The sequence below is a fragment of the Cyanistes caeruleus genome, chromosome 6 (assembly GCF_971803275.1).
Source record: "Cyanistes caeruleus chromosome 6, bCyaCae1.hap1.1, whole genome shotgun sequence".
In the NCBI taxonomy this organism is placed as follows: domain Eukaryota; kingdom Metazoa; phylum Chordata; class Aves; order Passeriformes; family Paridae; genus Cyanistes; species Cyanistes caeruleus.
In genome coordinates this window covers 43,599,825-43,618,366 of record NC_141706.1, presented here as the reverse complement: position 1 = coordinate 43,618,366, position 18,542 = coordinate 43,599,825, and the positions used below count along the sequence as shown (strand labels likewise).

The window sequence follows — 18,542 nt, the reverse complement described above, 5'->3', positions numbered from 1 at the left end:
TGGTGGCCACAGATTTCCCCCGCAGAATTGCCTTTTACCCAGTTGGAGCTGATACAGTACAGTTGCTTGGTTGGGTTTCCTTACCTTGAGAATTCTGCTAGGTACCTTTGTGACCCCTAAATTCTGCATTCACTGTCAGTGGGCATTCTTCTTCCCAAGCTTTGTTAATGTCTCCCCAGGTCTGAGACCACTAAAGCATGTCCAGCCCTAAACCTTAACAAGGCAATTCTACCAACAAATCATTTATTTTTCTAACACCTGGACATCACTTACAGTAGCTAACAACCAACGCCTCTGTTTCATGCATTAAATTTCCTTTCTATAAAAACCTTTGTGTTGATTAGGCTTGAAAGTATACAAAGATCAAACATCAAAGAACATCCTTTCTTAAGAAAATTTTCGTATATTCCACATTTTGCAACACTGTGACTTCTGTGATACCTTGGCTACTGTTGTGATTGGTGGAATAGGTGGAAAAAGCTTTGAGACCTCTAATAATAATAATCATACTAATGATGAGCTATTGGCATTGTGAACATTCTGGTAACATTGCTGGTTTGAAATGTTGGAGCAGACATTGGCAATCAGATTGATATAAAATAGAAGGGTGTAGATATTTTGCTTCTTAATTAACAAATTTGTTGCAAATTCACTTAAAATACATGTTTAGAGTAGATTGTGCATCAAAGCTTCATATAAACTGGATGCTGTAAACAAACTTCAATTTATATGATTACAAGCCATTTAGTTCCAGCACAAATCAGGATTTGTTTTTTCGTTAGCTGCTCCTGTGTAGTGAAGCTTTTTCCTTCCCATGAAGAAATGCAGGTTCCCTGGAATGCCAGGAGCCTGTAGAGTGCATGCTGTCCTGTAGAGAGAAGTGGCTTATCTAGACTGAGGTGTCCATGAATTCACCTTGTCACTTTTTGGCTTGTCTTCCTGCTTGAGATATGTGAATGCTGCTTTCCTGCTGTCCCTGTTTGTTTGTTTGTCCCCTCTCTCTTCTGAAGCAATCAGATTTGGGTTTTATTTAGGAATTGCAAGAAGTATTTGGAGGATCTCTTACAAACATGGGTGTTTATAAAAGAGGACATAACAATCTTCAAAATAAAAATTGCACAAACCAACTGTTTATAGTTTTTACTTGGGTTTTATTCATAAGGAAAATTTTAATTCAGTTGGGGTTTCAAAGAATGGTTGTTAATTACAATAGTAAGGGTGTTATTTATAATTAAGAAAAAAAGATAAATCATATGATGTATTACATGTATTCTTGCACATACTTGTGGCTGTACTTAAACATGAATAAAGATGTTAGTTGATAATACTACGTTTCTTTCTTACTGCAGCCGAAGGAAACATCTCTTTTCTCGTGATAGACTTAAACTTTTTCTGAAACAACACTGTGAACCACATGATGGAGTAATTAAAACTAAGGTAAGGAAGAAGAAATAATTTATGGGATAGAATATTGACACTATTTAGAATTTTTTTGCTCTTTTCTACTAGCTGCTCAGAGCTCCTTTTTAAAACTATATCAAATTTAGCTTTTTGTCAGTATAATATACTTTTCCAAAATAAAAGGTGAATGCTTCTGCTTTTTTGTACAAAACCAGGTTTTTAACTTCTGCTTGTAAACAAGATGGTAATTTTCCTGGATAATAAAGCATAATTCTTTAATTTTTTCTTTGGCTACTAGTTTTAAAAAGTTCTCAAAATAAAAAAAGAGCATTTACCTAGAAAAAGTTTATTTGTTAAAGCATAATATACTTTTGATTAGTCTAGCACATGAATTGTTTTCATTCTTCAAGGTATGCAGCTGTCAAATAAAAATTGTTTGTGTTGGTACAGTAAACCAATATTATTCTGTTTCAATGCTTTTAGCTGGAAAATGTTTTATAATAGATTGAATTCAGTCTCCAGATCTTCAGTGAGACAAGTACCAGAGTTTACGTGGCTGTAATGGGCTTTTGATAAGGCCTTGGATGTTGACTATGCAAGTTTTTGTAATCTTAGGTACATGGTGATACTTAGTACAACTCAGACTAAAGTTAACATCTTTGTGGGCACAAGGTGATTGAGCATTTGAGCAGCTTTTCCCACAAGGCAGCAATTTCCCTTGCCTTGCTTGCTCTACCACAAGAACAAGAGATCCTGGACTCCTTCACTGTGTATTGCAGCCTTGACCTGAAATCCTCGCTATCTTTTTGTTTTTTAGAAAGTAGCAGGGTTTATTATTATGTTTGTTATTTTCTCATAAAGCTGTGTAACTGCCCATTCTGCACAGGAAGGCTCGAAGAGATGAGAGTCAGTGACAGTCTTGCCTGTGAAAGTTGTGGAAAACAACAAAGGCAATGAATTTTTAAATAAATTTGTAACTCCGGAGTCTGTCTCTTCTAAAGAAATGGAAATACAAGAAAACAGCTGAAAGGGATAAACTACCCCATTCCTTGGGCCTGTTAGTGGTCATTTTGACCCAGTTCACTGTACCACATTAAGGACTAGTGTTCTATTAGTGGTGCTTTCTGGAACCTCAGGAAGATTGTTATATTATGTGTATTTGTCATCTTGGCTTTATTTGGGCTTTCTGTGGAGTGTCTTCTTGTCCTCTTGCTGATTGCCTTGCATTTGAGTTATGTGAACATGTCCTATTTGGAATGTCTCCTTTGTAGCCTCATCTCTATTGTCCAAGAAGGACAGATTTCCTGAAGTCATCAGGTTGAGAAAGTAGACTTGAAAAGAAACTTCAACAGTTTAGAAAAATTCCCCCTCCAGAAATAAGTACCTGCGTAATAGAGAGTTATGTAATTCTTAGATAAATTAAGTTTCTGCTTTTATCTGTCAAAATTTATTCTTGACACACTATAGTAACTTGGTAGGAAGACACTGTCTAGCTGTGTTTGCTAAAAGGCATATAAAGAAACAATATCTTACCAAATGAAGCCAAATTCTAGTTTCAGATGTGTGCTGCATACGTTATTATCATTCTCCACTTTGTAGATTAACTCTTCCTTTACACTACTTCAGAGTGTTATTTCTTATCCTCAGTTAAACAGTTGTGGATATGGTTACTCTTACTGTCCTCTTTTGTGAATTAATGATTGATTAATTAGCTTATATTTAGCTTAATTAGCTAATATTAATAAAAAGGTAAGAATTTCACAATGAATATCTATTTTCATCTTTCTTACTAAGGCAACATCAATTGAAAAATACAATCTAGCAGAACAAAACTTCTCCTATTTCTTTCCCGATGAACCACCCACATTTATCTTCAGTCCTGCAAGCAGACGGCGAGGACGACCTCCAAAGAGGGCATCTGCAAGTCTTGTAAGTAATGACGTTTTTAGTCCCAGATGAAGACACATCAGCATAATCTATGAAGTTCTTCCATTTGTCTGAGTTTTCAGATCATTTAAAATACAGGGTTGACGTTGTGCTTTTTTTATTTTGAGGGCAATTGGGATATATTCCACAATTTCTCTTAAAATAATTGCTTTATAGTGAAGCTGGTAAAAAGGATCATACTTGTTATCTTCTTAGTTTTGCCATTATTTCTGGGATCCCATCAAGAAACTAGTTTTTCAGTGTGGTGTGATGACAGACAGAGTACTTGTCCATTCTGGGATTAATAAATCATTTTCTAAAAAGCTTTGATTTGAACTCTCAAATAAAATTATGTCACCCTCAGATACAGGTATGTCACTTGCCTATGTTTAAACACAGATTCTTTGTCACTATACTACTTCATTGTGTTCTAGAGACCAATTGAAAAATCTGGATTATGTTTTGCTGGTCATTTCACTGTAGTTACTATGGTTTTTCGTTTTTTTTTTTTCTTCTCCACCTCCAAATTCTTTATCAGGAGGACAATATTACACCTAAACAAAACACCCCAGGAAGCAAAAGTAAAGTATCAAGGGAAAGGGCAAGGTTCCAGAAGCAAAAAGAAGATGTGCAGGCCATAGGTAAGTTGAAGTTTACTCATATGACCAGTGGAACCAGTTTTTGCAGGTTTGAGAGCAGGCCATAATTAGAGTATTTTGGGGTTGTACCTTTCAAAGGGAAAATGTATTAAGAGTGTACTGCCATGCCACAATGGCTAGGTACCATTTTCAATACTTAGCTTACCTGTGCTTGTTTCCTGGTTTTTGGGTTTTTTTCCCTTGTTAGTTGACTAAATTAGGGAAATGTGGGAAGCTTGTGGTCCAACTATGTTGATTTCTCTCTGAGATAAAGACCTAAGTAATTTTTTGTAGAAGCTTGGATAGTGAAGTTACGGGTTAATTTTACCAGGTGAAGGTATATCAAAGCATGAATGTATAACACAAGTCTCTTAGTTTTTCCATTTATGCATTTTCCTCTTACAATAATCTCAAAATTTAAAAGAACTGAAATGTATTCTGAATTATTTTGGTTTAAAAGAGCACAAATAATTTCAGAGATTTTTAGTTTGGGCTGATTTAATTATTTTGGCTTAGTTTTGACCTGTTCTGATCAATTTAAATTTTATTTCAAATGAAGTAAGGAGACCCTTATGCCTTTTGTTTGGGTTTAATTAGATAAACTGGTATGTATTCTTGAGGACAAAGGTCAGACAAGGACATACTTTTCTGGATTATAAGGACTCGTGTCTTTCCTAAGGAAAGGTTTTCATCTGTGGAAGTATTTTAGTGAACTTCTGTTTCCAGCCTCCCATTTCCTTGAATATAGAATTTTTTAAGATGGCAGGGACATTTAGAGATTACCTAGTCCAATATCTACTTATATAACAGGAAAGTTGTCTGATGCTCCTTTGGGCCTTTCCTTTATGGGAGATGGGGACACTAGAATTTCATGTGTTCCATTAAATTTGTGTGTCCACATTCTTGCACAACAAGCATCTGTTTGATCATGTATTGGGAATGACAGCGTAGACCAAGGTAACAGCTGATCAGCATCAAAGCTGCTTCCTCTCCTGTTTGGACAGAAACTGTAGCTTCTAGAAGGCTAGTTAAGCCACATTTCACAATGTGAAAAGGTAGCAAAATACCAAGTACCTTGAAAAATTAACCTTCTCAGTATGTTGAAGACCCAGGGGATGAGCTTCACTGGTGCATTTGTTTGCCAGGTAGAGACATTGCTGGTATGTGCAGTAGCTATCTGTGGAAGGAATCTAGCCTTTTTTCAGAATTTGATAGGAAAATACAACAAAAATCTTTCTTGCTAGTACTATCTGTTTGGTAAGAGTAAGGGTCTTTCCTCTTTTCATTTGCTTATGATCCTAGCTTTCCTGTTTATTCAATTAAAACAGTAAGACCCCGTTTTATTTATTTATTTATTTATTTATTATTTATTAGTCTGTGTATGGGCTGATAGGCACTGTCTGTCCAAAGAAAGTGGAAATTTATATCCTGTTGTTCTTCTACACATGACTGCAAAGAAATCTGCATCTCTTCAAGCAGTAGCATTTAATGTCATTTAAAGTTCAGCTTAAACTGTGTAACTGAAGTAAAATTAGAACAAAACATACTGCATAGGTTTTAAAAGTATTGACTTAAGTAATTTAGTAATAACTAAATATTTAAAGATCACTTATTTAAAGGTTGTTACTGTCACAGCTATTTTATGGTTGTGTGCCACACCTGGTTGTGACATGCTTCTATTAACCAGTCATTACTAAATATGTTGCTGTAATTATATGTTGGAATCAGTTCTCATCTTTATGTGTCAATTGATAGAAACCAATAAACAAGAAATCACCTTCTGTATACTCATAAAACCAGATATATTTAGGTTTATTACCTGTTGACAACCTCGTAAAACATGTCTAACACATAGGCTTGAAACTCTGATTCTGTAAAGAACTTCCAAGTGTTTGAATTTCTGGTTGGTGGGAAACAATTCAGTCTTCATAACAATATCTTTTTCATATAGTAATTATAAAAAGATCAGTCTATTTATCAGTTAAACATTTTACAAAAGAAAAAATAACTCGTTTTTTTCCTTTATAGCTTTTGAAAAAGCTAAATTAAAACAAGAGAAGGCAAATGCTATAGAAGCTAGGAAAAAGGAGAAGGAAGATAAGGAAAAGAAGAGAGAAGAATTAAAGAAAATTGTGGAAGAAGAAAGGATGAAAAAGAAGGAAGAGAAAGAGAGACTCAAAATGGAAAAGGAAAAAGTAATTCTCTTGAAGTATATGTGTTTCATATAGGAACAGTATGATGTCTTTCTAGTTTCTTTGTTTCTTAGTCGTTGTTTCAAGTTATTTTCCATTTATCATTTTCAGTTCCTAAAAATGCACTTTAGAAGAATAGGCAGTTACAAGATTTGATGATGGGCTGTATTTCTGATTAACATTCTCTGTAATTCTAGCTTACCAAAAAGTTCATTTTGAATTTGAACTTGCTTCTGAAGAAATGTGGTGGGCTCAGGTTTTTTTTGCCAATAACGCATAAAACTATTTAATTTAATGGTTGTCTTATCTTTGAAGAATGTGTTCAGCATCAGATTGACAGCATATCTAATGGTTGTGGGTTTCTTTGTGGATTCTCTTCGGATATAAATTTCTAAATAACTTTTGGTCAACTTGAATATGAAGAAATTATATATTCCATTATATTTTACTACAGCCACATTCACTATCTTTTTTTGATGGTTTTTTTTGGGGCAACTTTCATAAATGCTGTCTAGTTTTTGATACTTCAGCCACTTCCATCAAAAAGAAACCCAAAACACCTCCCGACAAAAGTAGCAACTAATCCAACAAAATATCACCTCATTTAAATATTTTTGCCAGTATCATTATATACAAAATATTAATAAATAGATTACTGCATTCTAACTAAACGTGATTTTTTACTTTTCAGTGTGATTGAATAGTAAGTGGTGCAGTTTTAGAAATTGCAGTGAGGCCATGTAACAATATTTATATACAATTTTGACTTTTTTTTTTTTTTTTTTTCAGGAAAGAGAGAAGCTGCGTGAAGAAAAAAGAAAATATGTGGAATACCTGAAACAGTGGAGTAAGCCTAGAGAAGATATGGAGTGTGATGACCTTAAGGTATGATTGAATTTGGAATAGCTGAAGACTGTAGTTTGCAGGGTCCCCAGATGGATTAGATTCCCTAATGCAGAGGCAAATCTAGATCTGATTGGAATGCTAGATGCTGTGAGTCACCTGCAGTGTGTAATACATATTTCCCAGTGGCAGTGTTAATGGGATCATCTGCCTCTGCATTTTCTCTCTGCAACCTCCAGAAAAGCATTAGAGGCTGTGCTCAGTCTACATGGAGTATGTTCAAAGTGCTGGCATTACTGAGTGGAGGGTAATGAGTATATCTGATTTTTCTGTTAAATATACAAAATGAGCTGGCTTAGAACAAATGTGAGATTTGAGTAATTGAAAAAACTAAATTTTTGCCTGCAAAGTTAGAAAAGACATTGGCTTGTTATATCCTGTGGCATTCTTTTGATTTAAACTGTATCAATATACTATATATACTATATATATATCATGTTTAATGAGCATCTTTCATGACGGTACTGGAAACCTGTAAAAAGTAAACAAGAATTTGCTTCTCAAAGAACTTAGGTTTCACACAAGAGTATGGTGTGGGTGTGCATAACAGAAGATTTTCTGGTGTTACATGTTATTGGGATTGATTCTGGCAAGGGATAGCCAAAGGGGGAAAATTGTCAGAAACACAAGGGTAAAAGTTTGAGATAAACGGAAATGTAACAAGTGCAAGGAAGGCAAGTGGAAATAAAGGAGAGTGTTAAATAAATTCAAGTGGAAGCATTGATTGGGAGGAATATGAGAGCTAAACACTTTTGCAAGGGGAGCTGTATGGCCATTGAAGATGGGAGTGAAAATTCTTAGCTATGTAGAAAGGGAAAAAAAGCTGATGGAAGGGAAAAGGCCATTGCTGAAATGAGAGCAAGCTGTGGAAACGGTGCTGCTGTATTCCTACTGGAAGGAAAAAAGGAGGGATGGAAAAGCGGCGTCATCACTACAGTGAGACTGCTGCTCTACTCTGCCCACTACTCTGGTGGTGCAGCCTTACCTAGAGTACTGTGTGACTTTTTGGGCACTGCAATATAAGAAAGACATTAACCTATTAGAGAGTGTCCATAGGAGGGAAGAAAGGATGGTGAAGGGGCTGGAAGGGAAGCTGTATGAAGAGTGGCTGAGCTCCCTTGGTCTGTTCAGCCTGGAGACTGAGGTGAGACCTCACTGCATTTCCAGGTTCCTTTTGAGGGGAAGAGGAGAGGCAGGCCCTGATCTCTGCTCTGTGATGACAGGGACAGGACCCAAGGGAATGGCTGAGGTTGTGTCAGGGGAAGGTTACGTTGGATGTTAGAAAAAGCTTCTTCATCCAGAGTGTGGTTGGGTACTGGAACAGGCTCCCAGGGGAGGTGGTCACAGCACCAAGCCTGACAGAGTTCAAGACACATTTGGACAATGCTCTTAGGCACAAGGTGTGATTCTTTACATGAATGGTCCTGTGCAGGGCCAGGAGTTGGAATTGAAGGTCTCTGTGGTTCCCTTCCAGCTCAAAATAATACATTATTTTGTGATTTGACAAGACTATAAATAAAGATGAGTTTAGATGGGAACTTCTTTTGAAAAGATTCCCTTCTCAGGAAATTTATGAAATACCTTGCTGTATTCTTCTGAAGCATAGTGTTTGGCTTTCTTCTTTTTAATACTTGTGAACTACCACATTTACGGAAAAGTGACATCATTCTTGAAATTGTTCAAGTATGTGTGCTAAGAAATAGTAAGCGAAGACAAATCTTGAAGAATTACATGAAGATAGTAATTTCAAAATCAAAAGGTGTTAGACATTGTCATCTGTGATTTGGAGATGATCTCTGTTAAGTGATCTTGTTATGTGGTTACATCAGCTCCCTTTATGTCTTAAGCTACTATAAGTGCTTTACAAATGCAAAAAAACCACTACCAGAACACACAGTAGTTAGACATGATGTTGCATATCCTAGTATTAGAAGGGCTTGTTTTATGTGAACGTGTTAGGGGTTTGGTTTGCTCGTCTTTGCAAGCAGTCATAAGTGACTTTTAAGAGTATTATTTTCGCTTGTCCAGATAGTTCAGGAAACTGAAATTCAAAACTCTTGTGAAATAATACAGGTGTAAAAGAAAAATCTTGACAGCCAATGTTCTTAACTTGTAGTGAGATTAACTTCATAGACATGAGTAAACTTCTTTCTCAAAAACTTTGCATTCAAGTCTCATGCTCTTTGGTTTCCAAAGTTAGTACTATCACCAATGTTACCATGATAACTGATCATGTGTCCTGTGGGACTCTTTTTAGTATAGAGTAGAGAAACTCAAGAAATACATTACTTAGAATAATAGACTCTTTGGTTTTCATCACTTGTGTACTTTGCACAAACCAAATACTGTATTAAGTGGTCCCATTTGGTTTGCAGGAACTTCCCATTCCAATGCCAGTGAAGACAAGACTTCCTCCTGAAATCTTCGGTGATGCTCTGATGGTTTTGGAGTTTTTACATGCTTTTGGGGAACTTTTTGATCTTCAAGATGAATTTCCTGAAGGAGTGACTTTAGGCAAGTTGTGGTTTATGTGGCAAGGTGCCCACTTTGGTGGTTTCCCTTCTACCAAACAACCAAACATCTTCAGTGTACACAATTACCACTACCAAAGAATTTTTTGTGTGGCTTTCATCTGTCAGTGTTAGCGCATGCATATCAATCCAGTTTTCAGTTCATGGTCAGATCCAAGGGACTTGTAAAATCAAAAGTAATTTTGGTGTACAAGTTGTTACTCTGCTTATTAAAATATCTACTTTTTACTTTTTTCTTGCAATTATATATTAAGAAACAATGTTTAGTCAGCGCTATTTATGACACCATCACTCTAGGAATATGTGCAGTAAATTATGGAAATGTAATTTAATTATCATACCTGAAGGAAAAAAAATGTTTTCATTCTTCAGTACATATATTTTTTTCCAACTATGCGGCAAAAGTGACGCTTCTTAAACTTTATTCACAGAGGTTTTAGAGGAAGCTCTTGTAGGAAATGACACTGAAGGCCCACTATGTGAATTGCTGTTTTTCTTCCTGACTGCCATCTTTCAGGCAATGGCCGAAGAGGAGGAGGAAGTGGCCAAAGATCAAATAGCTGATGCTGAGACCAAAGGTCAGATCTTTAATTTTACTGCTGAAAAGCTGAAATTGCATTGGTATTAACTTTAAGCTGCATGATTTATGGCATTCCTTTGTTTAACCTTGTCTTATTATGCATGGATATTGTATGTAAATGGGCTTTTTTTTTTCTCCTTTATCTGAAATTAAAGCCTTAAACTGGGCATGGACCGCAGGGTCTGGGGAGAGGAAATAGAGAAAAAAGGAAGCTCATTGTTATTATGATTGTATCCAGAAAAGCATAATAAGCTTTTAACAGCATTGCTTGTGTTTTAGAGGTGCAGGAAGCATCTTTACCTTCGTCCTCTTCCTCCAGCACTGTTACGTGTTTCTCCTGAGGGTCAGGAAACAAGTCATTTTCCTAAGTCTTCTCAAAGATGCCGTATCTGCAAAAAAATCTGTACCTAACTGGATTAGAAGCTAAAACTCTCCAGCACAACTGTATTGGAGAATTGAATATTCATTGTCCTTTGAGACTTGAAGTTATGCATCCACAGCTCCTGGATACTACCATGTGTATTCTTTCAGTAAAGACCCTCACAGTCACTCTGACTTTGGTCTTTGCTCTAAAGCTGATGTTGCTCCTATTTTCAGAGGCATTCAGTGCATACTAACCACTGATCAGAAGGAAGTGCAGGTTTTGTTACAAGTTTGTGGTCCTGTGTTTATGGACTGCCAAATTTGCTGACTAAAAGAGAACCTTTGACCCATCCTAACTAGCCTTTATTTCATTAGAGGTATGTACATAAGAGCACTCCCTGTTTGAGGTCAGGTGAACTCTGTGGTGCCCCTGCAAGCCAGATGTGTGAGTTACATGAAGGTTCCTTTAATTTTTCCCTTGAAGAGTGTTTATTTTCATGCTTAAGATTTATGTCCAGTCTATAAATTATCTTTATATAAAGCATGGGCACTGTCTTCAATAACAGAGGCTGCTCTTGTTAATTGAATAAAGTTACAGATTTAAAACAGTGTTAATAAATTTTGACTGTATTTTCATTACTGTTGAATTCAGCAATTGAACTGTATTTGTTAACTACTGAGAATATTGCCTTGGCAATACAAGCAAGAATTCCATTATCAGGTAATCAGTAGAATAGTTGATTAGATTCTAAATTATTCATATGGCTGATCAGAAAAAACATAATGTAGCTTTCATATTTTAATTTGACATCATGGGGCTGACAATCGCAAAAGTCTGCCATTTTGTTCCTAGTTTAGCAGAGCTGTGGGTAAGGCCCTTCATTTATTATGTTTTACTTGCCTCAGAACTTTCATTTCTTGTCACTCTTGTTTAGACATCGTCTTTCCCGTAAAAGAGTTACATAGTCTTGGCTATGTAATTCTGGCTAACCAAACTAGCAGTAGTCAGCATGTTTGCTCAGTTAAATTCTGTACAGGCAGCATTTCTGCAACAGGGAACAACACCACGGATGTGCAGTTTTGGGGTCAATAGTTAAACTGAGAGGGGAGGTGCAGAGATTAATTTTGCAGTGTCTGGGTGACAGTCTTCAAACAGCATTAATCACTGTGGAGGGCTATTGTGGATTTGCATTTTATGTATAGTTTGTGGTTTTATTTTCACTTGGTGACTTTAGCTGCTTAATTATTTGGATTTGAATAAAGTGAAGCTGTTGAAACAGCATACAGTGCTGAAAATACTCCGTTAACCCTCTGGAGAAATACCTGTAAGTGCTGAGGAAACCTTTGCTTAAGAACCAGGAATTTGCTGTTTCTCCCTTTCACTTCCCTGCTTTCCTGGTCAGTTTGCTTGATCAAGTATGTATGATGATCATTAAGTACAGGTGCTTGATTTGGTGAAGTATGATTTATTTGTCATGTATAAGTAATTGTGTTTGTGCAGAACAGGCTGTATCCGAGTTACAGATAGAAAGTATAAAGTGAATGGTGATAGCCAGTATCAAAAGACAGGATTGGTTTGAGTTATGCTTGCTAAAAACAAAATTATGATGAGAAAAACAGTTCATTAGAGGAAAGGAAATACAGGCATTCTTGCATTGCTACTCGTCTGCGCTTTCAAGCGTGTTCTGGGTTTGTTCTTGCTGCCTTTTCTGTTGCCATTGTGCATGTTTTGTGTGTTGCAGTTGCTTTAACAGCTTGTATGGTGTTCTCACTATATATAGCATGCGGTGCATGTCCTTAGCTTTTAGTTGGATTTTTAAAGTTGCTTTTAAAGATCTGTAAATATTTTTTTGGATGTTGAACTGAGTTTTGAATACATTGATTCATTTGTAAATGTCATCCCTCTTTTTGCTTTGTCTGCAACTCTAAAAACACAGCTTCCTCTCCTCCCCTCCACAGTACAAGTTTTAATTTGCGCTAGAATAAAGTGTTTATTTCCTTAAAGATTTAACAGAGGCTTTGGATGAAGATGCAGACCCCACAAAATCTGCTCTGTCTGCAGTTGCAACTTTGGCAGCTGCTTGGCCCCAGTTACATCAGGGTATGTGTGGGTTTCACTTCTTGTTTTGTTACTGTTATTATTTTGCTCTGTATTTTAAAGAACTATTTTTATATTTATGTACATTTAAATGTCTATATAAAATAACTGTTCATTCTTCTCAACTGTAGGCTGCAATTTGAAAAACTTGGATCTTGATAGCTGCACTCTTTCTGAGATTCTCAGACTTCACATTCTAGCATCAGGTGCTGATATAACATCAGCCAATGCAAAATACCGTTACCAGAAACGAGGAGGGTTTGATACTACTGATGATGCTTGCATGGAGCTGAGATTAAGTAATCCTGGTCTCTTGAAGAAACTTTCAAGTACCTCAGTATATGATTTGTTGCCAGGTAATAAAGGGCAATACATGTTAGAGATTGCTGAATAAATGATCAATTTTGCAACTGCTTCAGACTAATAATGGTCAAAATTTACTGTATCATAGAATAATTGAGTTTGGAAAGGATCTCTGGGGGTTATATGTAGACCAAAACTCACCCCTATGCTTCAGTCTCCACAAACACAGCCCACCACATCGGAGATGGCAGAGCTAGGCAGTCTTTTTACTTCTGAGTAGCTTTTCTTTCATTTAATTTTAAAAATGTTAGTGTTACTTGCGTAAGGGGATCTCTCTGGAAGAAGCCAGTGGGTTGTTTGAGTCAACCCCTGTTTTTTTCCCCCCTATTTGTATTTGGGTCTTTTGTTCATTATTTGGAAACAGAGTAAAATTTCTATCTATTGTTCCCTTATCTCTATTTTGAAGATAATGCTGCATTTTACTACTTCTTCTGGTGGTAAAAGTTAATAAATGAAAAATAAAGGCTTGTGTCTCTAAGCAAAGCAGATATGCTTTGAGGAAATGTTTCTATGAGTGCACCTAGTGCACTACAAATGTTTGTTCACTTGCTCTTAAGTGAGAACAAATCTACAGACTCCAAATTGGAGTTTGTAAGGGTCTTACTATAAACTGCATAGTGAAATATAAACATTGGCTCAAATTTTATTAGGAGAAAAGATGAAGATCCTTCATGCTCTCTGTGGGAAACTTCTGACTCTGGTCTCCACTCGAGATTTCATTGAGGACTCTGTTGATGTGCTGCGACAAGCAAAACAGGAGTTTCGAGAATTAAAGGCAGAGCAGCATCGCAAAGAACGAGAGGCAGCAGCAGCAAGGTAGAACTAGGATATGGAAAACTAAATTTTGGTGCTACAAATGAGATTAATCCCTTGATTGCAGAAGGCATATGAGAAACAGTAGTAATGTTTCTGTTCTATGCTGGTTTCCTGGGACAGTAGACAGGAGGGAAACTTTGTTGTGAAAAATGTTGTGTTTTCCCATATTGATGCTATTTCTGGATGATGTTTTAGTATAAAAGAAAAAAGATGTGGACAAGACCAGACAGTAGATTCATTGCAACTTTTTTTCTATATCCTTCTTACTATTAGGATACGTAAGAAAAGAGAAGAAAGGTTAAAAGAACAAGAGTTAAAAATGAAAGAGAAACAAGAAAAGCTGAAGGAGGAGGAGCAAAGAATTCCTGCTGTAGAAATATCTGTTGGGTATGATACATAATATTACTGTGATGTATATCATATAGCACTTTTCAGCTTTGTGGCCAGACCTCACATGTGTAGTTTCATTGACTTGATCATATACAAAGGTATATTCTAAGTATATTGTCCTTAATGTTGATTTTATATTTCTTCATAGTGGTGTAGAATTGGTAAAAAAGTTACCTTGTGAAAACTGCCTGTGTTTCTACAGGTTATTAATTACATTTACTAGATGAAGCAAAAATATGTAACAGGCATTTTACAGAATGGTATATAAATTTTGAAAGGAAACTTTTCTTAGACATGAAAAAAATTTACAGCAATAGGACTAGACTAAGATGTCTCCAAAAGCAATCTGATTATAATAATACTCTTCAAATGAAAGTGTGGGTGCCAAAGTGCAGGTTTTAGTCTTTAATATAGAATTTCACATTTACAGTTCAGTGTGTTTCTTTTGGGCTTTAATATAGTCTGTAATTTACAGTTTATTTTTTAAGAGCATTATAGGTATTTTACTAGTAAAGTACTTGGGAGATAAAAATACTCTTAGTGTCAAAGATGTCATATTTTCTTGTGTATTTTTTATCATTCATATCATTGCATGATTGGTTAGTTAGTCACCTTTTGTCTATATTGCTGTGTCAGGGAGGAGGAACGGGAAGACCTCGATACTAGTACGGAGAGCAAAGAGATGGAACGTAAAGAGCAAGACGTGGACACAGCCACAGAGGATGAAGAAGAGCCGGGACCAAACAAAAAACGACGGAGAGGTAATGCTATAATGAATTTGTTTGTGAACCTGTGCACCTGCGTGCATGCACCTTTCATGCTCTTGTGTTTTATAGTAAAAGTATCAGTCTTTGCTGTAATTTTCTTTTAAGGAAAAAAAACCCCACGCTTGAACATGATCATAATGGGCTGTTAAGTACATTGAGCCAGCCTGGTGTAGTTCTTATGGTCAGCTGTATGTTCTTTGACACTTCTGTTTCTTCTTGTCTTCGGTATGTGCTGTGTGGATTCCTCTTTGGTCTAAAAAGTGTTACGGTGTTGCCTAAAAACCCTTTACAAGTACTTGCCCCCATACAGAGAATTGCAGGAGTTTCATCTAATAGGAGAAGGTGTGGGTTTGAGATTTCTTCTGCAAAACCAACTGGTATTTCAAAAGAAACTGTTAGATCAGGCATTTGGGTGTAGCTTGCCTTTGTTAATCAAGCAGCACGCCTCCTATGCAAGAATAAACCAGACTTATACCTAGATTTAATTTCCTCAGCAGTGTGCTAGTAGGAACTGTAGTGTAGTAAATGGTACAGCCTGGTGTTCCTAACTAAACATAGATGTCACCACAGGAGGATGAATTGTTGATGGCTGCACTGCTAGCTCATCTGTGTCTTTCTGCTGGGAAGGCTTTGTGCTGGTATCTGTGCCAGTGAGTCCTGGATGATTGTGGACTTAAGTGGCAAACTTGTACAGTTCCTAACGCTACCTGGGGTGGAAATTCTGAGTCATTCAGTAATACAGATTTACATGTTAGTTACAGCTTTGTCATGGCAGAGCTATGAGATAATAAACAGATTTTCAGGTTTCTCAAATACCCATGTTTTGAGGCATTGTGACTGAATGACAAACAAGTGTGATTGTTTCATTCCTACAACTAGGGAACTGAAGGTTACACTGGAAACATATAGAACTTGGGTGCTGACAGCACCTTTCAGGTTGCATGCATCAGTTATGGGACATACTGTTCTAGATGACCACCAGGACTTAATACTTTGGTAAATTAAAGATGTGAACTGAAATGTTTTCAGCTAGTACAAACTGAGGGGGGAAAATGATAGTAAATACATTTAAAAATGAAAGTGATCAAGTAAGATATCTGACTATACCATAAAAGCTGCTGTGTAGGGATTCTGGTCTTTCTTTCAGACCTTTAGGGGTTTAAAATGGTAATTTTGAATATGATAAATAAAATCTGATTCATAATTTGTATTCAGTAGTGAAATTTCTAGAATTTTACTTTATCCTTTTAAGATGTTTCTGTAATAAATTTTTGCATCCTTAAAATTTTGGTTCTTTTTGTATGATATTGAAGAAGATAGTGTCTGCCAGTAAACGAGATTTAGTCTAGTTTCTGCGAAGTGAAGGTGTATTTAAAATGGCTGCCCATTCTTCAAGGGAATGGGGGTTAATTGCTTGAGTTTTTCTTTAATAAAACTAGCATTGTCTTGTGGCTGAGTTGATGGTCTTTTGACAATGTAAGTTTGGATAACCAGAAAGGGACAGAACTAAAACCTGCCCTATACTTGAGCTTTTGGTTAAAAGAAATTGTAAATTAATTGCTATCGTACTTCTTTTAACTTTAGGAAGGAGAGGGCAAAATGGGTATAAAGAATTTACAAGACAAGAAGAGACCACTTGTGAAAAGAGTGAACCTCTTACTGCTGAAGATGAAGAAGCTTTAAAACAGGAACAGCAAAAGAAGGAGAAGGAACTGTTAGAAAAGATTCAGAATGCAACAGCCTGCACAAATATCACCCCACTGGGTCGTGACCGTCTCTACCGACGCTACTGGATTTTCCCTTCTGTTCCTGGATTGTTTGTAGAGGAGGACTATTCGGGTCTCACTGAAGACATGTTGTTGCCTCGAACCTCTTCCTTTCAGAATAGTGGACAGTCTTGCACAAATGAACCTCAGGTATTCAGTAAAACTGGAGAGTCTTTGAAATCCTCTGAATCTACCTCCAATATTGACCAAGATTCCCACACCAGTGTTGTTGTAGAGGTGCCAAGGCCAGTATACAAACCAAACCGTTGGTGCTTTTACAGTTCTCGGGAACAACTGGACCAACTCCTAGAGGCTCTCAATTCCCGAGGACATAGGGAGAGTGCCTTAAAAGAAACTCTTTTACAAGAGAAAAGTAGAATTTATGAACAACTAAGCAGTTTTCCTGTGGAGAAATTCCATATTCCAGGTAAATGAAAGGTTCTTGGTCTTAATTTGCTTCTACAGATAAAGCTTCTTTATAATATTATAGAAACCTCTAGTTCCAATTTAACTGTAATTTCTAAGATCTAAGAATTATTCTTAAGATTTTTTTCACTCGATGGAAAACATGTTTGGTTTTTTCCCTTCCTTTTTTTTTTTTTTTTTTTTCCCTTCCTGCTTGACAGACCTTTGTGGTATTTTGTAGTGTTTCATGCTAAAAAAAAGGCAATAATTTTTCCGTGATCTTCTTGCTTACTAAACCAGGATTGGCTTTTAAACAGACAACTTTAGGAAGTAATTTTAGCTTTGGAAAAAGATTAACTGGAGAATAAAATTAATACGTGCTAAAAAGCTGTGTAGCTGTATTAGTTGTTACATGGATTAACATCAGTGCAGTGGCATTTTGGGATATTACTCTTTTCTGGGTTTTTTTCCCTTTACTTCCTGTGGCAGACAGTCAGTACAGAAGGGAACAGCAGGATAGCAGATGTTTTATGGGTTTTTAAACATAGGAGTATACTGAAAACTATCCTAGACCTCGGATTTAGGGGTTTTTCCTTTTACTGCTGGCCAAATATTTTGCCATTGATTGGCAAGGCATTGTATCCAATCACTGATAAAATTCTGCTCATACAGGCTTACCGCTGGCTTGCTTATAGCCTGTTGGTGGGTAAACAGTGTTACCAAAGTGAGGCTCCCTAGGGTAAGACTCAAGAAATTGCATTTTGTTTTTAAGTATAACACATTACCTTGAGGTTTTGGGGTTATCTGTGTTGGGACAAGGGAGAATTATCCAGAGCAGACACAAATTCTGTTTTCCTAGCATGTGTATGCTAGGACATTCAGTGAGCATATCAGATACTGCTAAATTAATAACTGATCTACCATTTATTTTGGTGGAAACTAGCACAGGACAGAGGTTTGGCATAGTAATTAAGCTTTATTTGGAGGCCTTTTTTCTATATTGGGATTTTTTTTTGGTGAGAAAATCTCCATCATCTTCTGTTATGTTTGAGTTTGTATGGTTCCTTATTTTCTTCATTGCTGCACCTTTATCTGTATTTTGCGTGTTGCTTTCTGCTCTGAAGCAACTTGATGTCCACAGTCATAGATTTTTCTTCTCTTTCAATGTTAGAACTGAAGAATAACACTGATTTTCATTAAAAAAAATAAAAAAAGAGGCAGCTTTGAGCTTCATTTTAATAGAGATCAAGAAAATTCAAATGCAGTGGTCCAATACCAGTGGTGCCACACCACTGTGTGATAAGCAGGGGTAAATAGCCACATGTAGACACACTTGGTTGGTTGCTTTTCTGCTGTGGACTCCAGATGCTGCCCTATTGCCTTCACACAAATGACTTGCAGGA

The 18,542-nt window shown here is 36.5% G+C and overlaps 1 protein-coding gene across 8 annotated transcripts in view; it reads left to right on the top strand.

Annotated features, from left to right (window-relative positions):
• BAZ1A (bromodomain adjacent to zinc finger domain 1A) overlaps positions 1 to 18,542 on the top strand; it is a 66,058-nt gene that overhangs the window by 28,764 nt on the left and 18,752 nt on the right. For 5 of the 8 annotated variants that reach the window (XM_086893243.1, XM_086893244.1, XM_086893241.1 and 2 more), the window contains 13 exons: positions 1,350 to 1,437; positions 3,196 to 3,330; positions 3,866 to 3,968; positions 5,994 to 6,160; positions 6,947 to 7,042; positions 9,436 to 9,574; positions 10,023 to 10,169; positions 12,540 to 12,635; positions 12,764 to 12,988; positions 13,646 to 13,811; positions 14,085 to 14,198; positions 14,838 to 14,962; positions 16,553 to 17,161. In XM_086893243.1, coding sequence (XP_086749369.1) covers positions 1,350 to 1,437; positions 3,196 to 3,330; positions 3,866 to 3,968; positions 5,994 to 6,160; positions 6,947 to 7,042; positions 9,436 to 9,574; positions 10,023 to 10,169; positions 12,540 to 12,635; positions 12,764 to 12,988; positions 13,646 to 13,811; positions 14,085 to 14,198; positions 14,838 to 14,962; positions 16,553 to 17,161 — 2,210 coding nt within the window. The remainder of the gene's footprint in view (positions 1 to 1,349; positions 1,438 to 3,195; positions 3,331 to 3,865; positions 3,969 to 5,993; positions 6,161 to 6,946; positions 7,043 to 9,435; positions 9,575 to 10,022; positions 10,170 to 12,539; positions 12,636 to 12,763; positions 12,989 to 13,645; positions 13,812 to 14,084; positions 14,199 to 14,837; positions 14,963 to 16,552; positions 17,162 to 18,542) is intronic. The other 3 variants (XM_086893249.1, XM_086893246.1, XM_086893248.1) reach the window with 1 other exon arrangement.